Below are 22,181 nucleotides of genomic sequence, written 5' to 3'. Positions count from 1 at the left end.
AAATTACCTTCAAACTAGGTAAGTAGGATGTCTGACAGTGGTCATAGCTTTTAGAATACATTTTCAGCACTTTTAAAATTGTTTCTTTGACTTTGTTTTGTGTTAAGTTTATCACTTTTATGCTAGAGTAAGATGAACTTACATATCAAAAAAAATGTTTTGAGATTGGTGTTTCCCTAATTATTTGTTCAGCAGACTTACAAAATGTGAGTAAAATTAAATGCAAATGCTGCCACTTTACAAAGGCTTGGAATGAGTTTTATATGTCAGCTAATCAAGTAGTTAAGCACATACTTCAGTGTGGAGCAGTTTGGTTTTGCTGTTCTGTGTAAACAAGTGTAATGAGCTCTGGTTCTTCTGTTGGAATGGAATGAGTGAGTGTTTAGCAGTGGGCCAGGGTTCAAACACTGAAGGAAATCCTCTGCTTTTTGTCAGAGGCCTTGTTGACATCATAAACTGGACTAGATATTCTGCTTTTCCTTAGAATTGAGATTTTGATCTTTGCTCTTCCCAGAAGAGAGAGGCACAAGAGACATCTGCATATGGTTTATGAATATTAAATTTATTACAATAACAGTTTACAGTACAAGGCACATACTGATGACTTACAATCAGCTTGCAACACTTGTAACTAAACAGCTGCATAAATTAATACGGGTGCATCATGTACAAGTTGGAGGGAATGCTTTGTTCTGTACAGCTAAAACTCCAGTTTAATTCTCTTTAAAAGGCAAAGATGGTCCTAATTTACCAGTTTCATTACTTCCTTTTCACTGTGCAGAACAGAGGGTAGGAGATCCTTGTGATAGATGAGTGAAAGGTGAGGTGAATGGAAGGAATTTTTTTGCCTCAAAACACTTTGTAACTGCAGTGCAGCTCATTTGGTATCAATATAAGTAGTTTTTATACAAAACCAGTGTTTAAAGTATGGCTGCTTGCTGAGCTACCTGATAAATATTGGTTACTTTACATGTTTTCACATGGGTATGTAAAAGGAAAAAAAAAATAATTGTATAAATAAATAAAGTCAGTTTCTCACTATTTCAACCACTCAGCTAAATAGAAATACTAAAAAATGAGTGTAGCATAATAAGATACTCAAACCAGTACACCATGTAACAAAAATGTAATGAGGACTAAACTGCCTTTAAAGTTCAGCACTTACAGAATGAAAACATGGATGTATTTTATCTTTGTGTTATTCAGGAAAAGAAAAGCCTTTTAAATCTACATTGCTTTTTGTATCTGCAAATAATTCTAAGAATTTTCATCCTCTCTCAGTATCTTGAGATTCAAAGCATGTTGTCATCATGTTCCAGCTATTGCAGGGCTTGTTTGTATCAGGGCTTCCTGGCTGATTTAATTCACTAGAAAATGTGACATTTCTTGAGAAGTCTCTCTGAAACCTCCCAGAGAGGCAATATCTGTCCTGTGTCAGTGTCTTAAAAATGACAAATTTTTTTTGTTAGCTGAACACCTGTCTGAAGAGGGAAGAAATTGGGTAGGGTTTTCTCCTTTATTTCCCACACTTCGCTGTTGGAAACAGCAAATACCTCATTTATCTTACGTTGACATTTCATGTGTATTTTTTCAGTTAATGAACTCAGAAAATTTAATTTTTAGAAGTAGTTTTCAAATACACTTGAGGCATGAGCTACAAAACTATTTCTCATGAGGAACCATCCAGTAAGACAGGTTTATTATGTTTTTCTAGTGGCAATTAAAGAACATATTCCCTTTCTAAATATAGTTCAGGAGTCTGTAGTTCTCAAAGAACACTCCTTGTCCCTCTTAAGTTATTTCCTTATTGGAAGTTGGGCTTGAAACTTAAACTCAAAAGTCATTAGCCAGAGTGGAAGAGGAAGTGGAAGAGACCTTTCTCCAGGTACACATAAGGGAAAAACTTTGGCAGAGGTGATGAAAATATTTTCAGAAGGCAAACACAGCATCCCTGCTCTCCTCTCACCTGGCAAGTTCTTCATACCCAGGTAAACTCCAATGGGTTCCTTAATGCCCCCTGCTCTGGGTGCACAGGGAACCTTGAGAAGTTTAGCAAAGGGATACAAAAGAGACTTTTATCCTCTATTTTATTTTACTTTCATCATAATCTATGTGTCGGAATAAAAATACAACGCAGGTTTGTGCATGAATGATGCCTGCTTGGGTTTATCTGCACTTCCAGTGCAGCAGAACTTGTGTCCTCCAAGGGACAGGGCAGGTGCAGCCAGGCTGAAGGGCAGTTGCATTTGGGGAGCACGTGTGAAGAGCTTAGTATGGAGTTAATTGGTGTGTCAGTGCCTTGAAATTTAATATAAATTGTTCTGATGAGAATCAGTCCTGCTGAATTCTGCTCAACTTCTTCCTAAGAAAAAAAATTCCTCTCCTTTTCTTCTTCAGCTTGAAAACCCAATGCAGTCACGCTATAATATGAGGAGGAAAAACCCACAGGCTCCAGCAAATTTTAGGTGTGAAATTAACTGTAAAAAAAAAAAAGTGAAGTGAAGCAGAGAAACAGAACTTTAGGATTCCACTTTTTGGCATGAGAACTCAAAAAGATTCATTGTTGGTCTGTAGTTTCTTTAGGTCTGCCAGGACAATGATTGGTTATGGAAACAGTTCAGTAAGTGCTGGCAACTTGAGTGCTTGTCAAGTTAACTCATGATGAGTTTTTGTGGCTCGAGTGGATCTAAAGGAAAGTGAAGCCTAAAACATCACAAAAAATGCTTTTGCAGTAATTTTAATGCAACAAACAGTAGAAATTGTTACCACTTACAAAACAGAGGAAATGAAAAGAGGGCCAATGCTACCAGCTGTGTGTGCTGGTGTGTGCAGAGCTGTGCTGCTTAGCATTTTTCCTCTCCCTCTGTCTACTCCACCACAAACCTAGGGAACTTTCTACTTTTGTTTTCCTAGTTTATAAACCCCTGCGTTACTCGAGTAATGTATGGCTATCAGAAATATTTGTGCATTTTCCCATGTAGTTGAAGCAATTAGAGAACCTTAGAAGCGAATACGACATTGCCCGGTACGAACGATCACACGGAGGGAGATATGGGAGCACTGCCACACACTGGGGGTCTACACCTAATCCTGCCGTGCCTTGCTCGTCCTGGAGGGGCTGCTGCAGGCACTCGGTGCCACTCCTGGAGCAGGGATGTTCCCTCGTGTTCCAGAGTGAGTGCTCAGTTCAACCTGCTTGGAAGTGCACAGTAGATTTCATTGAATTGCTTGAATAAATTGCTTGGAGGCATCACCTTTCTGAGTGTTGTCAGTGGTGCAGCCTCTGTGGAAAACTCCGTTTGTTGTCTCAGCTGGGAAGGTGATTCTTTGCGGGGAGAGGGTGGGGAAAGTGGCATTTTGTGCTCCTCTTCCCTCCCCCCAGAACCAGGTTAGCTTATACTGTGTTCATGCGGATGTCTCCAAAGGGAATTTCTGTAGCTGTTTCTGGAGTAATGCTTTTCAGAATACGCTGTTGGAAAGAAATAATTATTAGAAATTGATTCATTTTAGAGGTAGTACATAACATGACAGCCATTTAGAAAGAGATTTATAATAAAATATGACTTGACTTTGACTTGCACCTCTTGAACTACTTAAGAATGTTTCAGGCCTGTGTTAGCACTATGAAGATGTGAAGTGCTACAGAAGTACACAGGAGGTTTTTAAAAATTATTTGTAGCATAATTGGAATCAAAGCTTGGCAGATGTCATACTAATGCTTTAGGACTTTGCAGTTTACTTGGATACCCTAAGCCAACTAAACGTATTATTTATGAACTGGTATTTATTTGAACTTAAAAGAAATCCCAGTATTGTCGTTACAGATTTATGGCAGAGAAATCTTACTAAATGTGGGAGAGAAAAACAAGCTTTTCTTACAGATACACCCCAGGAAACCAGCCTTCCACTGCCTCGTTTGCTTGACTGGGGGATATTGAGTGTCTGGGGTGAATTTTAGGAAGACTCTCAAGTTCAGCAGAGCTTAAAAAATTACTTGATATGACATTTTATAAGAATTTGTCAGCGGCCTCAGTAAGAACTGGGGAGATTTGTGAGAATGGGTAGAAGACAATTCAGCAAGCCAGAACAGCCAAGTCCCAGGAAAAAAATCTACTCATAATATTTTTAGGAATCACCTCCTTCCTAACAGTCAAACAGAAGCAACAGAGCATCAAGGATACCTCCTTAAGTGTCCCTGGGGTGATGACCAACCGATAGACCATGTAGATGGGAATGAAGATGATGGAGGAGGTTCCTATGCAGTAACCCACGACTGTGGTCCAGTAGGGATAATCATAATCAAAAAGCCTCAGCTCAGGAGGGTTGGACAGAAAGCTGCACGTGACGAACTGAAAGAGAAAAAGGGGAAAGTGTGAATACATGGATTTTGATGGCACACACTTTGGGGAGCTCTGTTTTCCAGTGTAGCATTGAAATAAGTAGAAAATGAGTAAGACTCAAGATTAAAAATATGTTGACACTGAAAAAATCCCAAATTACATTAGCGTAGCTTTAAAACAAAAAATCAACAACAAATCAGAAAACAAAGACCAAAAGGATGCTTCGATATTCTGCACACTGCACTGCTCTCTGTCAGAACAGGAAAAGGAAAAAATGTCATCTTGGTTACTGCTGTTGGATCATTTTCCTGAGCATATCATTCATGGCTGAGAAATTTCTTAGGAAGCAACAAATACTTTCAGTTGAATATTACAGGAAAAATATTTGTGATTGTCCTTGGAAGGATTTCTGACTTTTTTCCAGAGTATCATCAGGATTACCAGCAAAAGTTCCGTACAGAAATGACATCCTACATCCTGAGCTTCCCTTATTTTAGGTTAGTTTTCACAGGGAATACAAATAGCTCTGCCTGGTAACCACATCCCCAGAGCTGTGTGCCTCTCTGTTTATTTTGCTGGTTTAGGATCACAAAGAGGACAGAAGTATAAAAATTACTGTGCTGTGACATTTTTATTTATAGACTTCTCTTTCTAAGGTAATAAAATGAAAGTCTGTTGATTATGCCTTGATCATTACAAGTGCTTTGAATTCACTCTGTAGGTCTTAAATCTACATTCTGTGCTTCATAAACTCCATCTTGACCTGCTCTGCTCCCACTAAGGCCAATCAGAATAACAGGTAGCGTGAACTCGTTTTGAATCAGGAAATGAACACTTTATGTTCAAATGGTATTAATAACACTGCCAAGCCAAACATTGGGACATATTTCCAAATCTGAATTATAGATTTATAATGGTTGTAATTAACTGCTGTAAATTTTAAGTGGAATATTCTAAAATTGTCTGTCAGCAGTTCCTGAGGCAGTATATTTCCTTATCTTGGTTTTCCTCCTCTGACAGTACGTTTCATCAGCTTTTATTGCTTCATTTTGCTGAGGTAAACATAAAGCAACAAAACAAAGTAAATTTATTTAGCAGAGGGTGGGGGGGAGTTATTCAGAACCCAGACTTATTCAGCTAACTCTACAAAAATTCTTAAAACTGTGATTTAGTAACAAGATCTTGCAGCATTGTATTGGGTTTTTCACTAATTGAGCCTTTTTGGTTTAACAAAAATTGTTACTAAAGTACTTCACAAGGGAATTCTGGAATTAAGCTTTTAGAAGTCTAAGGAGCTGCATTGTTCAGTGGTTATTTTCTTGTGCTGGAAAGAAAAAGCTCTAAAGAAAACTCACCAGAAGGAAGAGGGGACTAATTGCAACCCAGCAAACTCGCCAGTACCAGCCTGGGGCAGAGCCCAGCATTTCTTTCACATCATTGCAAAACTGGGTGATGCCTGTGGAGACAAGTGGGAGGAGAGGGATGACAGGAGATCTAAGTTTTTCTTAAGTAGATGCTCAACACTAGAGCAAGTAAATTCAGAATCTATCACAGAAGACCATTTTGTTCCTGTAACTCTTAATTTTATTAAATCCTTAATTATTCTGAATTGTACCTCCTGTTACTTTTAGATGTCTGTGTACTTCTATCAGAGAGCAATTAATACTAAATCTCACTGGTTTAGTTATCAGTGAATTTGTAAAAAGCTTTTGTAAACTTTTTTCTGGAGACATGGGTGATCTTGTCTGCAGAAACTGAGGCAGTGCAGAGCTGCAGGAGCTCAGGAGTTTGGGTCAGGGGTGTTTGGATGTACCATAGAACCAGGACACAGCCACTGCCTCCAGGAACACGACGGTCAGGACAGCTGGACCAGTGGCGTATTCTTCAAACAGCTTCACCACATACGCTCCTCCCTGGAAAAGAGATCAAACTGTCAAGTGTCCCAAGGATCCAGTGATGGGAATCCTGCCCTTCTGCTGGGTGGTACTGCCTTTGGCTGGAGCAGAGCATTCACAAGTGGGAAATTCACCCAGTTCTGTCACTCTGTTTCTGCCAGGGAAATCCTGGTGAGCTGCTCACTCTCTGTGGACATCGCTCACCTGGGGGGCTGCCATGCACAGAAGCTAAAATCTGCTGGCACTTCTGGCTGGATTTTAGTGAACAAATGGGATTTTACATGATGGCTTTTTGCATGCCCTCTTCTTTCTTCAACAGGAATCATAGCTACCGAACAGGAAATAAAGTGTTACTTTGCTTTCTTTCTATTTGGGATCTAGAACCATGAAGGAGGAGACCTCTTGCAGAGGAACTCAGCATCCTTGTACAGCAAACACTTCACATGAGAAGGAAATTACACATAAATGAACAAGTGGAGCAAAACATGGCAGGAAAGCCAAATATGTCTTTCCTTTTCCATTATGAACACTGATTCAAAAATTGCTTGTCATGAGAATGAAATCCACAAGCCCCACAGGAACTATTTGGTGTGACTAATGATGATTTTTGCCTTGAAACAATGAGGAAGATCCAGGAAATCCATTACTAGAATTTTTTTTTTTAAATTCAAAAACATTTTAAACATTGTGAAGATTATAATAATTATCCATGTTATTTTTAAACATGGAGCTTTTTGGAACAAGAAGTAAACCACATAAGAAATGTGGCTGGTTGTCTGCTGACTCATGAGCAGCATCATTTGTGATGTGTAGCACATCATGCGTTGCAGTAGGATCATTTTGCAGCATGTTTCCTAGTAAGATACTCTTCACATTTATTCCAAGTAATAGGTATCTAATACATAAAGAAAACAGGCTGGAGATTCAGTCTGGTTTCTTGAAACTCTCTTCAAAAATTTCTGCCCTCCAAGGTGTCGTTGGCAGGAAACTGCCAGTGAGGGAGGCTGAGGGTGGGTGAAATACTCACAAATGTCAGGGTTGCCAGTGACCCCAAAAAGCAAACGATGGTCAGACCAAGGACAAACAATTCCCTGCGTTTGCCCCAGACATGCGGGAATTCATCCAGGACTCCAGTAATCACTCCCTCTAGTCCTGCAAACTGAAAAGCGTGGAAAAATCACTGGCAAATAGAGGTTACCTGCTTAAAATTATGTTTCAGCATTACAGCGTTGAAACACTGGTGCTTTGTTCTGCTGTAGAGTTTGGTGTGGGGTTTTTTAGACAAGTCTTTCCTCATAACTTTTTAAAACCCTTTAGGGATTTAGTGTTCAAGTATTTGTGGGAATGCACTGTCATCCAAAGAGAGTCCTGTGCTACAGGCACCAGAATGTGGAGAAGTGGGAGGAGGTTCAGTAGGACTAAGACTGTGGAATCAGCTGAGTTCAGCCCTGATGGAAGGAGCTGATTCTCCACCTGTAAAATCAGACTCACATGGCAGTATTTTAGTATGTCTCCAGTTCCCACCTTTTAAATCCAATTTGTGTGAAAAAACTCCAGATTTTCATAATTGCTTTATAAGTTTACAAGCAAGAAAGGAGCCTGGAAGGCTGCATTCAACCAGGAGTGTGTGAATCAAGTGCTTTGCTTGTATTTCAGGGTCTTATTGTCACAGTATGACAGTGACAAATCATTTGATTATATTTAAACCTGTTTAGATAAAACTTGGAGCAACAGTTGCTGTCTTACAGAAGGCACCTGGAGCTGCTGCAAACCCCTCAGTGCCAGTGCAGTGTTTGTAATTCTGTTTCTGTGGTGTCTGAGGGGTTCAGGCTGTACCCTGAGGATCCCCCATGCTGGCTACTCACCGTGCTGTCTAACCCCAGCGTGAGCAGCATCAGGAAGAAGATGATGGCAAAGAAGGTGGAAGCAGGCATGTTTGCAATGGCCTCTGCGTACGTGATGAAGAGCAGGCTGGGTCCTGCATCAGAGAGTTGGGGTCATTGTTAGCCAGTACTGCTGAGGGAAGGACAGGCTGGTGCACGGTGTCTCCCAGGGGAAAACTTCTTCCCCCAGGCTGTTTTGCCACGAGCAGTTACCACCACATTTGTGAAGCTGCAATCTGACTTTTGTGCATGGTATTTATGCACTGATTTTTTAGCTGTACTGTATAACAGTGCCCTTATAAAGTCAGTATCCTGAATAATATACTAAATATGTCTCATAATTTGAGCTGCTCTCAATCTAGAAGTTAATATACAAATATATTCTACCTTAGAAGCAGTTTGAGATGTGCATAAAACGTTAACCTACCAGTGTCTTTGGCAACCTCTGACACATCCTCGTTCCTCATCTCAGCCATGTATCCCAGCACGGTGAAGATCACAAATCCAGACACAAAGCTGGTCAAGCAGTTCACAGTGCTGGTGACCAAAGCATCTCTGCAACAGAAGACCTAACTCACATCAGGGAATCTACATCTGCTAGAGAGGATTTACAGCCTCTTGGTCTACAGTCTGGACAGACTCCTAGAAAAACTAGAGGAATACAGGAAAAAAACAAGCAGCAGATTTGAAAGAAAGAGGGAAAAACCCAACAACCCGTGACTACTTTTTCTTCACAAATCCATACAGATGCTGTAACATCAGTCTGACACTGGATTGAAAGCTGGCTGTATCCTGGTGTTTTAAAAGAATAGGAATTACTACATGAATATTAAAGAATTGAGAATTTCATTTACAAGTTAGAAATGTAATTTTTTTAAGGTAACAAGGAAGCAACTATAAATTGCCTTTCTGCTCAAGACTATGAAATCATTTCCCAAGTGACTACTGAGATTAAAGAATTACAATGTGATGGTTTGGCAGGGATTTAGTCCATTTTGTTGTAGCAGGTTTCTACACCTTAGACCGCTTGCTATACTTGGTAAAAATTACCTTACTTTAAGGTAGGGAACCAAGGAGAAATGCTTTAGATTGCAGGTTCTTGCAGCAAGGATTTCTGTTCTGTTACACTTCTGTCTGATTTCTATGTACACAGGTTTGATAATTCAGTGCCCTTCATCAGTACAGTACCCTGTTTCTTTTTCATAAATACCCACAGTTGCATTTTTCAACTCGATTTTACTTATAGAATAAGGTAGAACTCACTGGTAGCAGTTGTTGTGGAATTTGTTGTAGCTGGCATAAGCCAACAGGACCCCAAAACCTGGTCCCAGGGAGAAAAAAATCTGAGCTGCTGCATCCACCCAAACCTGAAAAATATTGAAGGCCAAGAAAAAATGACGTGAAACTGATTGAATGAGTTTGGCATATTCAGAATATCACTTAGGTTTACAAAGGGGTGTTTCACTGCTCTGCCTATGTCCCAGTCCTGCTCTAACAGACACTCTGTTAAGAGAGATGTTGAAATATGAATGTTTATTGTAGATCTGTTGTGGCTGTTGCACTTCTGACAGCATCTTAGATTAAGTCAGTGAATTGCCTGTAATCAGTTCAACACAAGTTTTGCAGTGTATAGAGAACTTTCTATCCATGATTTTGCAGCCTTCCAAGTCTTCTTCCAAACTCTGTGTGCTGTGGAATAGTCCTGTGTTTGGCAATGTGTCCTCCAGGCTGTGTCGACTTTTTCTAGATTTATGGAAATACATTTGACAGTGTGGATGCAGTTCTGGTTCTTGGGGCTCAATTCAGCTTTGTTGTAGCTGTGACAGATGCAAGTGTGATGATCTTGTTATGAAAAGCGTGTTGTACTTGAAAAGTGGCACAGCCCTAATGAGTAATGTTCTAAAGTACAATATCAGCTCTCTTTCTGAAGGTGAAAGTCCTCATTCATTTATTCTCTTCTGATTGAAACATGGAGTTCATTACAACTCATTTCTAATATTCTCTCCCATCGTGTGAGGCCATCCTGTATCATCCAGACAGAGCTCTGTCATCACCCAGCACACAGATTGCAATCTGCTGTCCTCACTCCAGATACATCCAATACAATATCAATGCCCTTTATTGCTTTTGCAGAAGATGTGGTTCCTTATTGGAGATGCTGCTTTATCAGACTGGTGTCTTTTCATTTCCTCTTCATTCAAAACTCTCCATATCAGCTGGGCAGCAGCAGACTTGCAAACATTGGAATTTTTTAATCTTTGTGTTTGTAGTATTTATTGCTTTGGGGTTTTTCCATCACCCTCCTCACCAGACACTTTCACAGGCAGTGAAGTGAGCACAGCCTTGAGCCTGATGGATTGCTTGTCACCCACAGAGTTCAAGGCTGGATCAGATACTGGAGGGCCTAGGGTTTGTTGGTTAGGTCAGTTTGTCCTCATTCCTCCTTTCCTTTCAAATTTTGGTGGTGTATGCAGGCCTGACTGATTTATTCCTCCTCCACAGGCACTTACATGAGTTACTGAGTCAGGGTTTAGTTGGTGTCCATGGTCTCATCTGCCAAAGCTTGTTACAGGATGGAGATAGAAGTTTCTGCTCCAGTAACCTGCACTATTTAAATAGGGGCAGCTGTGGACACTGTAGGTCTGTACTGGTTCCCTTAAGCCAAAAAACTGCAGCTCCACTACTTGTTAGGGTTTAATAAATTCAGTTTGCTCAGTGTGACTCACTTCATTGCAGTGTAGGAGCGCTCAAAGCTTCTCACTCAGTGCCAGCCTGGTCACCGTTTTCCTGGTGGAAGAGTGTTTGGTCGCTTGTTTTCTTCTAATCATATCACTCATTCTGTTCAACCACTGAATGGGAAGTCTGCCTTTAGTTCAAGCTAAATTGAGGGTGGACTCTAAAATTCTTTATAATCATGGAAAGAGCATGGAGTCAGGCTTTTAAGTCCATGCTAAGACATCTGTTCAGTCATGCTCTATGTACCTGTGCAGATACACACATGGATAGGCTGAAAGCAAATCTCTACTCTTCTATAAAGTTTTTTACCTCAGTGGCCAGGAGTTTCTGCCAGTCAGGTTTCAAGTAGTAGAGGACACCTCTCCAAGCCCCAGGCAAAGTTGCACCTCTCACTAGCAGGATGAAGAGGATGATGTAAGGGAACGTGGCAGTCACCCAAACCACCTGTGAGGGAACATGGTGAGAGAGCATTTACCGTGGGTAGAAAGTTAACAGGGATAATAAGAATTAGTTAATCATATTATATCTCTTAGCATTTATAGCATCTTCACGTGAGCTTCTCTGCAGGTCTCTGGACAGGCAGTTTGCATATTTGTCCCTTTTCCTTGGCAGGGTTGTTCCTGCCCAGAGAACAGTGGTGTCACTTATTTTTGTCTTTTATTGCTTGGATAAGAGTAGCAATCACTGTACAACAAATACATCAGCCCATAATCCCTGTCATGAAAACAACCTGAGATAATCCCCTGACATTTAATTGGCTCAGGTAGAACTGCCTCTAGACTGCACTGTACCAAGATGATGTGTCTTGCTTTTACATCACCTTGCCTGATGTTTTGACCCCTTTCCAGATGCTGAAGTACACAATGGTGAAGATTAACAGCAAGCAGAGGGTCAGTTGCCAGCTAATGCCCCCCAGGTCATCCAGTCCATCAGACCTGTGCACCTGCAGAACCTGGCGGCTGCAAGAGGAAAGAAGAACACAGTAGAGATAATTTTTTAACAAATGCTTACATTAAATGTGCATTTAACTGTCCCATACTGTGGTCTGAGCATTACAAGGAATCCTGAGGCCTTGATCAGCAGCCTTCAAAGTCATGACATTTTGGATTCATTTTATTTTAATTAAAAGTTTGATATTAACAGCATACCAGTGATGATAAGTGACAGCAGACAGCGACTGGAAAGCTCCCAAAATGCAGAGCAGCCCCCATACACACTAAGCTCATACCCCCTACAAGAACTCAGTGATTTGAAGAGGGTACCATCAACAATCAGCCCTGCTGCCCTCTGAAGAAAAGCTTGCTGGTGTTCCAGCAGTCTGGCTAACACCATCATCCTCACTTACATGCACTTACGTATAAAATTCTTCTGCAGGAGAGATGGAGTGCAGGGACCAGCTGACGTTGTCCTTGCTGAAGTAGTTGGTGCAGTTTCCTGTGTTCCAGGGATTTGTGCAGCTGGTCCAGGGCAGCTCCGCCGTGAAGGAGGAGATGAGGTAGTAAAAAGCCCAAGCCATGATGGTGTTGTAGTAGGAGGCTACGTAAAGATCTATGATACAGATGGCAAAGCCAATTCCTGGAGAGGCAGGAAATAATTGCATTCAGACAGTGTAAGTTTTAGGCCAAAAAAGAAAAGGAATTGGTTATCACATCAAGTACCATTAATAACTGTCTAAGGCAGCTCTGCAGGAGGAACGCACACCCTCCCAAGTATTTACAACACTGGCATTTCTTGTGGCTTCAGAAATACTCTGATTCCAGCAAAGCATCCTTAATCAAAACAGAACATGGTTATAAAGGGGGCTTTTCCCTGTGTTCCTAAATTTCTGCCATCTAGAAATAGTCACCTTGCAGTCTCAGTAAATAAAAACACAAGACCAGAGCTATAACACTGGGAACAAGAGATACTTGTACAACACTGGGATATAGAACAGTTCCTTTTATTCTTTGTTTTTAGACTTGGTCAGCTTCTATCTAATCCATTTGAGTTGCATCCTGTATATGTATACAAGAGTACACACACACGTGCAGGTGTAGATGGAGTTTTAGGAAAGCTTTCTTCATAAAGCCAAAATCTTGTGTAGAACAAGCCTTACTTGGCTTTATGAGATTTTCTTTTTTCCCCACGAAATGTCACCTTTATAGGAATATTTTCCAGTTATTCAGAAAGTTCCATTTCCCTTTGTTACCTTTGAATATAGGACATATTTTTCTCCAAATGGAAATACACCCATTCCTGTGGTACTGTCCTAGTGCTAATTCCATATAGAAGAGAGGAATCCCTCCAAAGATGGCCATGATTGTGTAAGGAATGAGGAATGCTCCTGCAAGAGAGAAAGCAGATGATTGTAACTCTTCATAGACTTCGCTTCCAACAGCAGTCCATAAACAAGAGTTCCTTCTATCCCACAGGGAAAATGCATATCCCCTCCCTAGCCAACACACCACTGAATTATTGTGGGATTTCTCATAAGAGTAACTACTTATCAGTGAGAACAAGAAGCAACACTCAGGCCAAACTTCTCACATTTCTGTGACACAGGATTCACCAAGACTCCACTGGCTGCAGTAGGTACAGCTGTGAGATGGGCTACAGGTAAAATAATTAATTTCTCCAGTAAAATGCCTTTGTTACATCAGAGAGACAAAAGTCCTTTCCAAGATCTCCTTGATTAGATTTTAGATTTATACTTTGGCCCTTATGTCAGTAAGTCAAAGGGCTAGCCTTCCTCAGAAGTCAGTTTAGACATGTTGGTTTATCAGATTTTAAAACACTCCTTGAGAAAGGGATTGAGTCATTTGTGTTGGAGTGTGGGTCTGTACCTACTTGTCTCTCGGCTTCTGGTTGTGCTGAGATTTTTAAATCTTCCTAAATAACTTTTCTGTCATTATCTTATCCCAATATTTAGGTTTTTCAGTAAATAATTTCTCCCTGGTCATTTGTTATACATGATATTTTAAAAGCCACTAAATCATCCATTTATAAACCAAGAAATTCAGCATTAAGGAACAATGAACAGGACTGAGCACTGACCTCCTCCATTTTGATAACAGATATAAGGAAATCTCCACACATTTCCCAGATCCACTGCATATCCAATGACAGAGAGAAGAAAGTCAATTTTTTTACTCCAGGTCTCTCTGTCTTCCAGCTCCATCAGCTGCTGCTGAGCTTCGGCCCCGCAGGTGGTGGATGTGGTGGTTGTAGTGGTGGTGGTGGCTGCTGGGGCCGTGCCCTGGGCATCCTCCATCTCTCCATTGCAGGGAACGGAGCTCTGAACCCCTGAATAACCATTTGAGATCTGAGCTGCCTCCCCCTTATCCCCCTGGCTGGGGTGGACTTTGTTGCCATCCTCCACCAGCCGTAGGGCAGATTTAGGGTTCCTGACCACAAGTCCGTTCTCTTTACAATCATCTCCTTTGCTACAGTCTGAGAAATCTTTCTTGGAAGTCAGGGGCTCTGTCTCATTCCTTGTGGCCTTTTTTTCCATTTTTGCTGAGATTTGTTCTGGTCACTTGCAGACAGGCAGCACCACAGGGTCCCCTCGTGGTTTGTCTTCCCACACCTCTATTCCCAGCACTTTTAGAATTCCTCTTCCATACTTAAATCCATCAGATTGAAGGCACAAGCACCATCTAAGAAATGAAAAAGAGTTGAAAATCCATTACAGACTTTACTGGTGCTGGTAACTTTCTCAAGTTACAGTCAGCAGATTCTGAGATTAAAATACAGAGGTAATTAACCATCACAGCATGCAATGTGAATCATGGAGCAGATAATCTGGGATTTTGTCCAGAGAAAGGCAGGAAGAAATCATCCTCTTTGACAGCAGAACCTGGTGTACCTTGATTACATCGTCTCAGGAGGATCTGCTGGGCTTTGTGCGTTGCTGGACACCTCACACACAGTCACAGTCCTGCTGTCTTCTGGTGTCACCTTCTCCCTCTGAACACTGTTGGACTCCCAGTTTGCAAACTGAAGCAGAGTTTAGTGTGACTTTTATTTTCATTTTCCTAAGTTCATCCTGTGACTCATCCACTCATCATGTGGCAATTTCTAGACTGACCCGGTATGAAGGGAAAAGAATTCATTAAACAAATATGAGACAACCATGGGTGTAAAAATTACATTTCATGACCACCTTTCTTCAGAAATCCCACAGTGTCTGCTCTGTTTAGCAGCAGATGTAGAAGGCTTAAATGAAACTTCAGAAAAGTATTTAAATCTCAGTGGTTTTGCATCAGCTAACTGTTGAGGCTCAGTCAACACTAATAACAAGAAGAAGAGATCATAAAGTTCAGTTTGATTATTTTGATTAAGAACTAATATGTGAGTCTAGAGGACAAAACTCGTCTGACTCCCTGGGCAAATAAAAGCATCTTCCATTCTGTTTGGATCTGCTGACACTGTGGTTCCAGCCCTGGGAAGGGTGGTGGGCACTACTCTTGTGCTCCTACCCACTGCCAGCAAAAAAAACCAGGCACTGGGAGGATCCCTGGCTTCTCTGCCCTCTTCATGTGTGCTAAAAACAGAATCCAAGGGAATAAACCATCCTGAAACAAAGTATAACACAATTAACTTTTCCTGCAGAACAAAGAGAGAGAGTTGTGATTCTTTGAGCAGGTTATGTTTTGATTTCTGCTGATTTGTTCACATAATGTAAACACCCAGCTGCCTTTACCCAACAAAACCTTGGAACAGGAGCTGATCCCCTGTGCTGTAAATTCCCCAGGGCAGTAACCCTGCTTTATTGCTAGCAAAGAGTCACACAATCTACACCGTGCCACCACAGATTAAATTATTTCAATTACATCTAATTTTTCCTTTTCAAAACATTTTATCACAGTATAACTGTCATTGTCACATCCTAGCAGAAAAAATAAGCATTATTTCACTTTTAACTGCAGGAAAAACTAAAGCAGGGAAGGAAGATTATTTGTTTATTTCTAGAATTTGCTGATTATCAGAGCTATTAAAACTCAAGTTTTTCCCAGCTTTCCACCTTTTGCAAGGACAGTTTGTTAAACCTCCTCTTAACATTTCTCAGTGCAAGCAGAAAGAGAAGGAAAATTATTTTGCTGCAGAGTGAACAGGAGGATGGTCTTGAGATAAAAGTCACTTGAAGATGTTATTTATAACCTTCAGAAATCTTTAGTTCTCCAGGCTTACATTCTGTCTCTACCCAAAGAATCTCCTTTCCATCATACAGCAAGCAGTGCATCATTAATGTGAATTCTTACAAGAGCAGGTGCTTTGCTGCCGTTAATTAATCCACAAAGACTGAAACATCTTCAGAGCTCCAGAGAAAAACACCAGGGCAAAGAACAGGAGGTTCTGTTTTACCTGCAGGACTATAAAATCTGAACGTCTTTGGAGTCCAAAACCTTCCAAATGTCCCAAAGGAGGTTATGGAGATGGAAACAGCCCTGGTGGCCACATAGAAATCCAAGGAAAGGCCACAGCCAATCCTCCCCTTGTATGGTAAATACCAGGTGGGAGTATGGAAAAGTAACCTGAGCCCTTCTGGACTTTACTCCTCTCACTCATAAATGGGAACACAGTAAAGGATGTTGATTTAACTGCATTATCTCATGGGACTGACTTTTCCATACCTGAGGCTTAAACTCTCACTGTGTTTGTAAAACACTTTTAATTCCACACATTTTTCAGTGCTTTCTTTACTGAGGGGAGGTCAACGATTTTTGTTAATTTCCAAGATCTGTGACAACCAGGATTGTTGTCTATCCAGACCTAAGCTCCTTCTCCTGGAGACTACAGGGGAAAAAAATACCACGTTATTTGAACTACTTCTGTAGAATTTTCAGTAGTTCAAGCCTCATATATGCAAAATTACATGTGAATTTTCAGGGGCTTCAGCTGAAAGTTGAACAATTTCTTTCTGAAAAAGGAATTACAGCTCATCAGCTGTCCTGGGAAATCTCTGGAGTGATGGAGTTCACGGCTACCCAGTGGAGTTCACAGGGGCATAGTTGGCACATGAAAACAGAACAGTTTCAGATAATCTCATTACACTGTAAAAAATTGTGGGAGAATGTACTTTTTTCTTTGCTTTGCTACAAATCAAGGAGAAAAAAAAATACTTGAAGGCACTGTGACCACTACAAAGAGTGTAAAGAGCTGCAGAGAGAGCTCTTGGGGTTGGGAAATATGCTCAGACACCAGGGAAGACATCCAGGGGATAATGACCCCAAGAGTGAAAGATTTTGCCCACCTCAGCCTCCCCTTCTTCTCTCCACAGATCCCTAATTCAGGTGCTTGAATGATGACAGCAATGATTCCAGAAATAAGAGTTTATTACCTGTTTTCAATCTGAGCTGCCACAAAGGTTGCTGTTACATAACTGCACCTTGGCTCCTTATCACCCCCTAATTAGCTGCAGGAAAAAAAGAGGAGATAGAAAAGGGAAGACGACAGAACTCTGTGCTTTCATTTCCTTTTGATCTGTGTTTGGTAGACGTGACTTTGCTCCCCTGGGAGGCCCTGGTGCCTCTGCAGCAGCCCTGGGCAGAGGTTGTTCTGCAGGGCAGCTCCGTCCAGGAGCACGTGGAAGGTGCCAGCCCTGGGAATGTCACCCTCCCTGTGCAAAGGGTGACTAAAGAGGAGTGACCCTGGGGCACGCAGCATGTCCTCCACAGCTATTCCAGCTTTGTTGGAAACACTGGGATGCATAATTGAGGACATGTGTTTCCACACGCTGGGCTGCAGCCACCAACGCAGTTCACATCGGCCAAACATTAATTAAATTATATTTATTTATCTCCCACACTGAGCTGAACTTGAACCAACACTGTGGATGTAAAATCCCTGCATATTCCTTGATGCATAAATCCGGCTCTTTCACATCTACCAGAGCAATCCTCGAGGAGCATCCCTGGCCTGGGGCCCGGTTCCTCCTGCTCAGCTGAGGGAGCATCCCCAGTTTATTTCTGGAGGCTCGCAGTGACCTCTCGTGGCAGTGCGGGAATCCCTCGCCTTTCATGCTCTGCCACAGAGCAAACAAGTCTTTCCAGCACCTCAACAAAGTGATTTTCCTGCTCTCGGCACTTTTAAAAGGAAGAATTGACTTTTAATGTGTCTGGGAGAGTAAAGCAATCGGGTTGAGGTGCAGCAAAGAGCAGATGCTTCAAGCGAGGCAAATCTCGAGTCACCGGGAGGTTGCTGTGTTTGAGGTGGGGCTGCGGTGCCTTCCCCAGCACTCGCCCACCCCCTGTGCCTCCCATTTTAACTCTCTCAGTCGCAAATGTTGTTAATTTCTATATATTTCACTTCACACAAATGGTGTTCTTATTTCTCGTGCTAATTTTATGAAAGCGGAGAAGCAGCACTCGCTGGGCCACAGCTGCATTCCTGCAGGAAAACTCGGGTCCCACCATCCCTCCCACTATTCCTCCATCCTCCTGCTTCCGTCCCTTCACATGCAGGCACTCACAGGGAATTGAAACACTTTGAACCTCAAGACAAAGAGTCAGCCCAGGGTGTTGGCAAACAGAACCAAACACTGGGATGATTCCTGTTAACTTGACCTAAATCTCACGTTTATCACAAAGAATTTAAGATGGTTAAGGTTACAGCTGCCTGACTCACATGACACCCTGCAGCTCACACAGGCAGTTGTGCGTAAATGGAAGGAGTCCAAGGATGTTACTTTTATCTCAAATATCAAGCAAGAAGCTTGTATGACAAGATAGGAATCATTCACCCCAGGCAGGAGAGGGCTGTGCTGTTTGCTTGGACCTGTTCTCACCTCTGAGCCACAAATGAGCCAGAGAGGCTTCGTGTTTTTCCTGAGTTTGCACAGTTCAGGAGCAACACTTAAATCAAAGTATTACAGAATAGATGTCCCCATACTGTGAGATCTTGTTAAAAAATAAACTTTTCAGCCAATTAAATTGCATTGCTCTCAATTATGATGAATTTTACCTGCTGTGTGTCATACACGAGTCATATTTAGTTTCCTAATGCAAAAAAAATAGTGCTTTTTGATGTTGAATGTGTTCACTTTTATTGATTTCATTAAAAAATGATTACCTAGGATGTCCTTTCCTATTAGCTCATTAGCAAGTGTGACAGTTTGTATTTCAGATTTCAAAACCTGATATTCATAAATACTTGGGAGCCACAGAATTGGGGCATTAGGTGTAAAGCAGATCTAAGCTGATATCCAGACCATCCCTCCACAACATAAAATTGATTTATTTGGGGGATTTTTTTAGAAATTCTTTTCTAGTTGAAGAGAATCAAAATTGAATTTTGATAAAGAGTGAACAAAACCCACTGAAATTAACAGTCCAGTGAATTGTAACAGGTTTGATCCCAGTGCCAGTGATTTTAAATGTTACTCGGGTACTTTGGCACAGTGCTGTAACCTGGGAGTATTTTAGAGGAAACTTGCAGCATGAAGGTGACAAAATGGACCCTTTATGTGAATATCTGCAGGGCTCCAAGGGCTCCCTCACATTCCTGCTAAAGCAGAGTGAACTCAGCAAGTTGTGCTGGTGAGACAATGGCCCTGGGAGAGTAAAGAGCTGCTTCCCAAAGAGTGGCACAAGTAGAGGTTAACTCCTGTATTCCCAGATAAGGCTAAACGTAGGTAAGATGGGAACAGAGTGCTTCTGACAGCAGCAGATTTGGGGAAATACAAACCTGCGCTGGGAGTTTTATGTCACAATCTTGTCCCTGTTTCAGTCTGAAATTAAAAAGTCCTCAGGAAAGAGAGAGTCTTACCTTTAAAATTCTGTTGAGAAGACAGACACTGTACTGTAGTGGGAATGCTGCCAAACTGGTGTCAGTCATTTAAAGAACAGGGAGGAGGGGAACTGCATTTTTTTGGCTCGAGAGTGTCTGTGTGTAGTGCAAGGAAACAGATAAGCTTGGAGGGAATGATACTGCTTTTGTATTCTTCCTCAAATTATTTACATAAACTTGAAGGAAGAGTCATAACACAGCAAACATCACTAAATAAATCCATCCCTTAGTAACAGATGATGTTTCTCTGAAGGAGATTCGTTAATGGCTATCTCCAAATTACAGCTCTTAATTTGGGCTCCAAGTTCTACTCAAATTCTTTACGAAACATTTATCCCACAGGCAGGGTTCATTGGGTTCTCTCAGTTCTATAAGATACAGAGCTGCAAACACACAGGTTGGGAAAAGAGTTCAAACATGAGCATCAGGAAGGAGATCAGGACACAGAATTAATATTTCTTTAGGCTTTGCTACTAATGAAAACTCATCAGTTTGTATTTCCATGGAGGAAAGCAGGAAAGAACTTAAACACAGTGCACATTTCCATGCGTGGGAATAAATTAGGGGGGTTATTAAATTCCAGTTTGGGGACAGTTTTTCTTAATTTAACCATCTGAAATTCATCACACTCTGTCCAATTAGAAAATGGTCACAACAGTCACTTGCTATGTGAGAAGTTTGCAAAGTATTATCCCAAAAAATTATGGTTAATTCACCATCAAAATCACCAGAAGATGCAGCCCAAGTGTTTGAGCCCTTCCCTGGTAAATGTCTGACAACCCACATTAAAAAAATACCACAACATTTTCAAGAATCCAAATCCATTAAATGCCTGATCCCTTTTCCCCCAGGCTTTCTTAACATATCAAAACATGTTTTCCTTGCCTATTTATATATTTAGTTGCATTGCATTCCTTAATTAAACTCCATATTTCTTAGCAAACTAACCCAGCAAACCAGCTGGTTTCAGTAAACGTGATTGACTATAAATACATAGGACATGCTCTTCAGATTTATTACTTGCAATTAATCTGTCCCATTGAGTTCAATAATTTACTGTGCTGGAACCATTTACCTTTTAAAATATAAATTAATATGGTTAATAAAGCTCACTTCACCCTTTCAAAATAAATAACAGCTTAAATTGCCTATTTTTTCTTCTTTTTTCCTTTGGATTCTGCTGCTTTCCTTCATTTTGCCTTGTAGTTTAATGCTTTTTTGTAAGCTTCAGATAACTTTACATCGGTAATGCAGTTATGTGGACTGCCAAAACTCTTAAGTTTAGATTGTCAGAACATGTTCTGCTACAGGCATTTGACTCCCAACATTCATAACTGCTGGACAAGTGCCATGACAGAGTAGAGCATGTAGCAACAGAAAAGAAATAAAAGACACTAAAAGTTTTAAAAACCCAAGGAAAACTAAAACTAAAATCAGGGTATCTTCTTTGCCCCCAAAGTTGTTAGATGCACAATGTTTTAAAAATTGTCAAAGACCTTAAAGCTGATTTAAAAACAAACAAAACCTAGAGTACAGATTTTAGCCTGTCATTAGTATTTCAGATTTTATAACCGAAGTGGAAAGAGACAACGAGGAGGGAAAGTTAATGAAACTCCAGTGTCTGCTGCTGCAGGGGGTCAGCTCTGAGGAGCAGCTGTCTCTGAGTCTGTCTGAATTTCATAGAAGTACTTCAGACATCGCTGTGTAAGGACAAAATTATAAAGTACCTGTGTTTGGGGTCGGTCCGAAGCGCTGCCCTTGGAGAGATCCAAGCTCGAGTCCCCTTCACCCACATTTACTTCAGCCTGGGCAGCTCAGCCTGTGGGCAACTCAGCATCCTGGGGAGGTTTTTGTACACCAGTCCCCCTCACATGGTCTGATTTCCAGATAATCTGCTGCCAAAGAGCTCTTTAAGAATTTTTGCGTCACTTTAGTCAAATAAACTTTATGTTTCACCAGGGCTGCAGCTCAGTTTTCCTCCTAGAGGTGGGTGGCTACATTTGCCTGCTCTGATCGGGCAAGCAGGATCCAATGAAGGCAGAGGCAGAAGGAAGGGAAGCTTTCCTGGTAAGGGACAGCTTTGCTGGGTGTTGTTACAGCTCTAAATAACAGGATGGGGATGAGGATGGACACAACAAAGTTTTGAGGGAGTCAGTGAATTACACATTTATAGGTCTGCAGATTACAGGAGGATAGGAAGGACTGGGATATTATCACAATAAAAGGGCTTGAAAACAGTCATTTCTTTTCAATAATGTTGAATAGTTGCATTATTTTAATAAAGAAATAAGGTTTAGTTTTGTTTTAAAGCTTGAAGCACAAATTCTTTACAAGTGTTTTGCTTCCTCAATAAGCTCAACAAGTAATTTCCTTTCTTCCTACCACTACTCCAAATACCTCACTCCACTTCTGACACGTTTTTTTCTCCAGTGTTTTTCATCCAGGATTTCTTCATTCCTGCACTTCACGATTTTATAAAAAGTCATAAATCACAGGTCAATGCTGTAGTTTAGGTGGCAGATTTAGGGGGAAAAAAGGTGGAAAAGCAGAATAGGGACAAG

General features: G+C 41.1%; 1 protein-coding gene across 2 annotated transcripts; it reads right to left on the bottom strand.

The window, feature by feature from the left end:
- Positions 1-541: 541 nt before the first annotated feature.
- SLC6A4 (solute carrier family 6 member 4) lies at positions 542-21,685 on the bottom strand. Of its 2 annotated transcripts, XM_048324873.1 has the most exons (15): positions 21,348-21,685; positions 14,699-14,910; positions 13,888-14,489; positions 13,043-13,177; positions 12,210-12,429; positions 11,675-11,813; positions 11,164-11,298; positions 9,382-9,485; positions 8,546-8,673; positions 8,101-8,213; positions 7,263-7,394; positions 6,154-6,253; positions 5,696-5,796; positions 4,182-4,349; positions 542-3,469 (listed from the first exon to the last, which is right to left on the bottom strand). In XM_048324873.1, exons 3-15 carry the CDS (start codon positions 14,342-14,344, stop codon positions 3,395-3,397), a joined length of 2,007 nt encoding a protein of 668 aa, XP_048180830.1. In that variant the 5' UTR covers positions 14,345-14,489; positions 14,699-14,910; positions 21,348-21,685; the 3' UTR covers positions 542-3,394. The 2 variants fall into 2 exon arrangements, with proteins under 2 accessions (XP_048180830.1, XP_048180829.1); XM_048324872.1 differs by lacking the exon at positions 14,699-14,910.
- Between the last annotated feature and the right edge of the window lie 496 nt (positions 21,686-22,181).

This window comes from Corvus hawaiiensis, chromosome 20, assembly GCF_020740725.1.
Source record: "Corvus hawaiiensis isolate bCorHaw1 chromosome 20, bCorHaw1.pri.cur, whole genome shotgun sequence".
NCBI lineage: Eukaryota > Metazoa > Chordata > Aves > Passeriformes > Corvidae > Corvus > Corvus hawaiiensis.
The sequence above is the reverse complement of the archived record's forward strand: the minus strand, read 5'-3'. Positions and strand labels throughout refer to the sequence as shown.

What these genes read in the sequence shown, in the direction of transcription:
- SLC6A4 (XM_048324873.1), bottom strand. Translation starts at nt 14,344, where the DNA reads ATGGAAAAAAAGGCCACAAGGAATGAGACAGAGCCCCTGACTTCCAAG. An exon ending in CACTGGCAACCCTGACATTT is followed by an intron (nt 6,254 to 7,262) that starts GTGAGTATTTCA and finishes TCTCTTTTCCAG; the next exon opens with GGAGGAGCGTATGTGGTGAA. An exon ending in GGCTGTGTCCTGGTTCTATG is followed by an intron (nt 5,797 to 6,153) that starts GTACATCCAAAC and finishes TTGTCTCCACAG; the next exon opens with GCATCACCCAGTTTTGCAAT.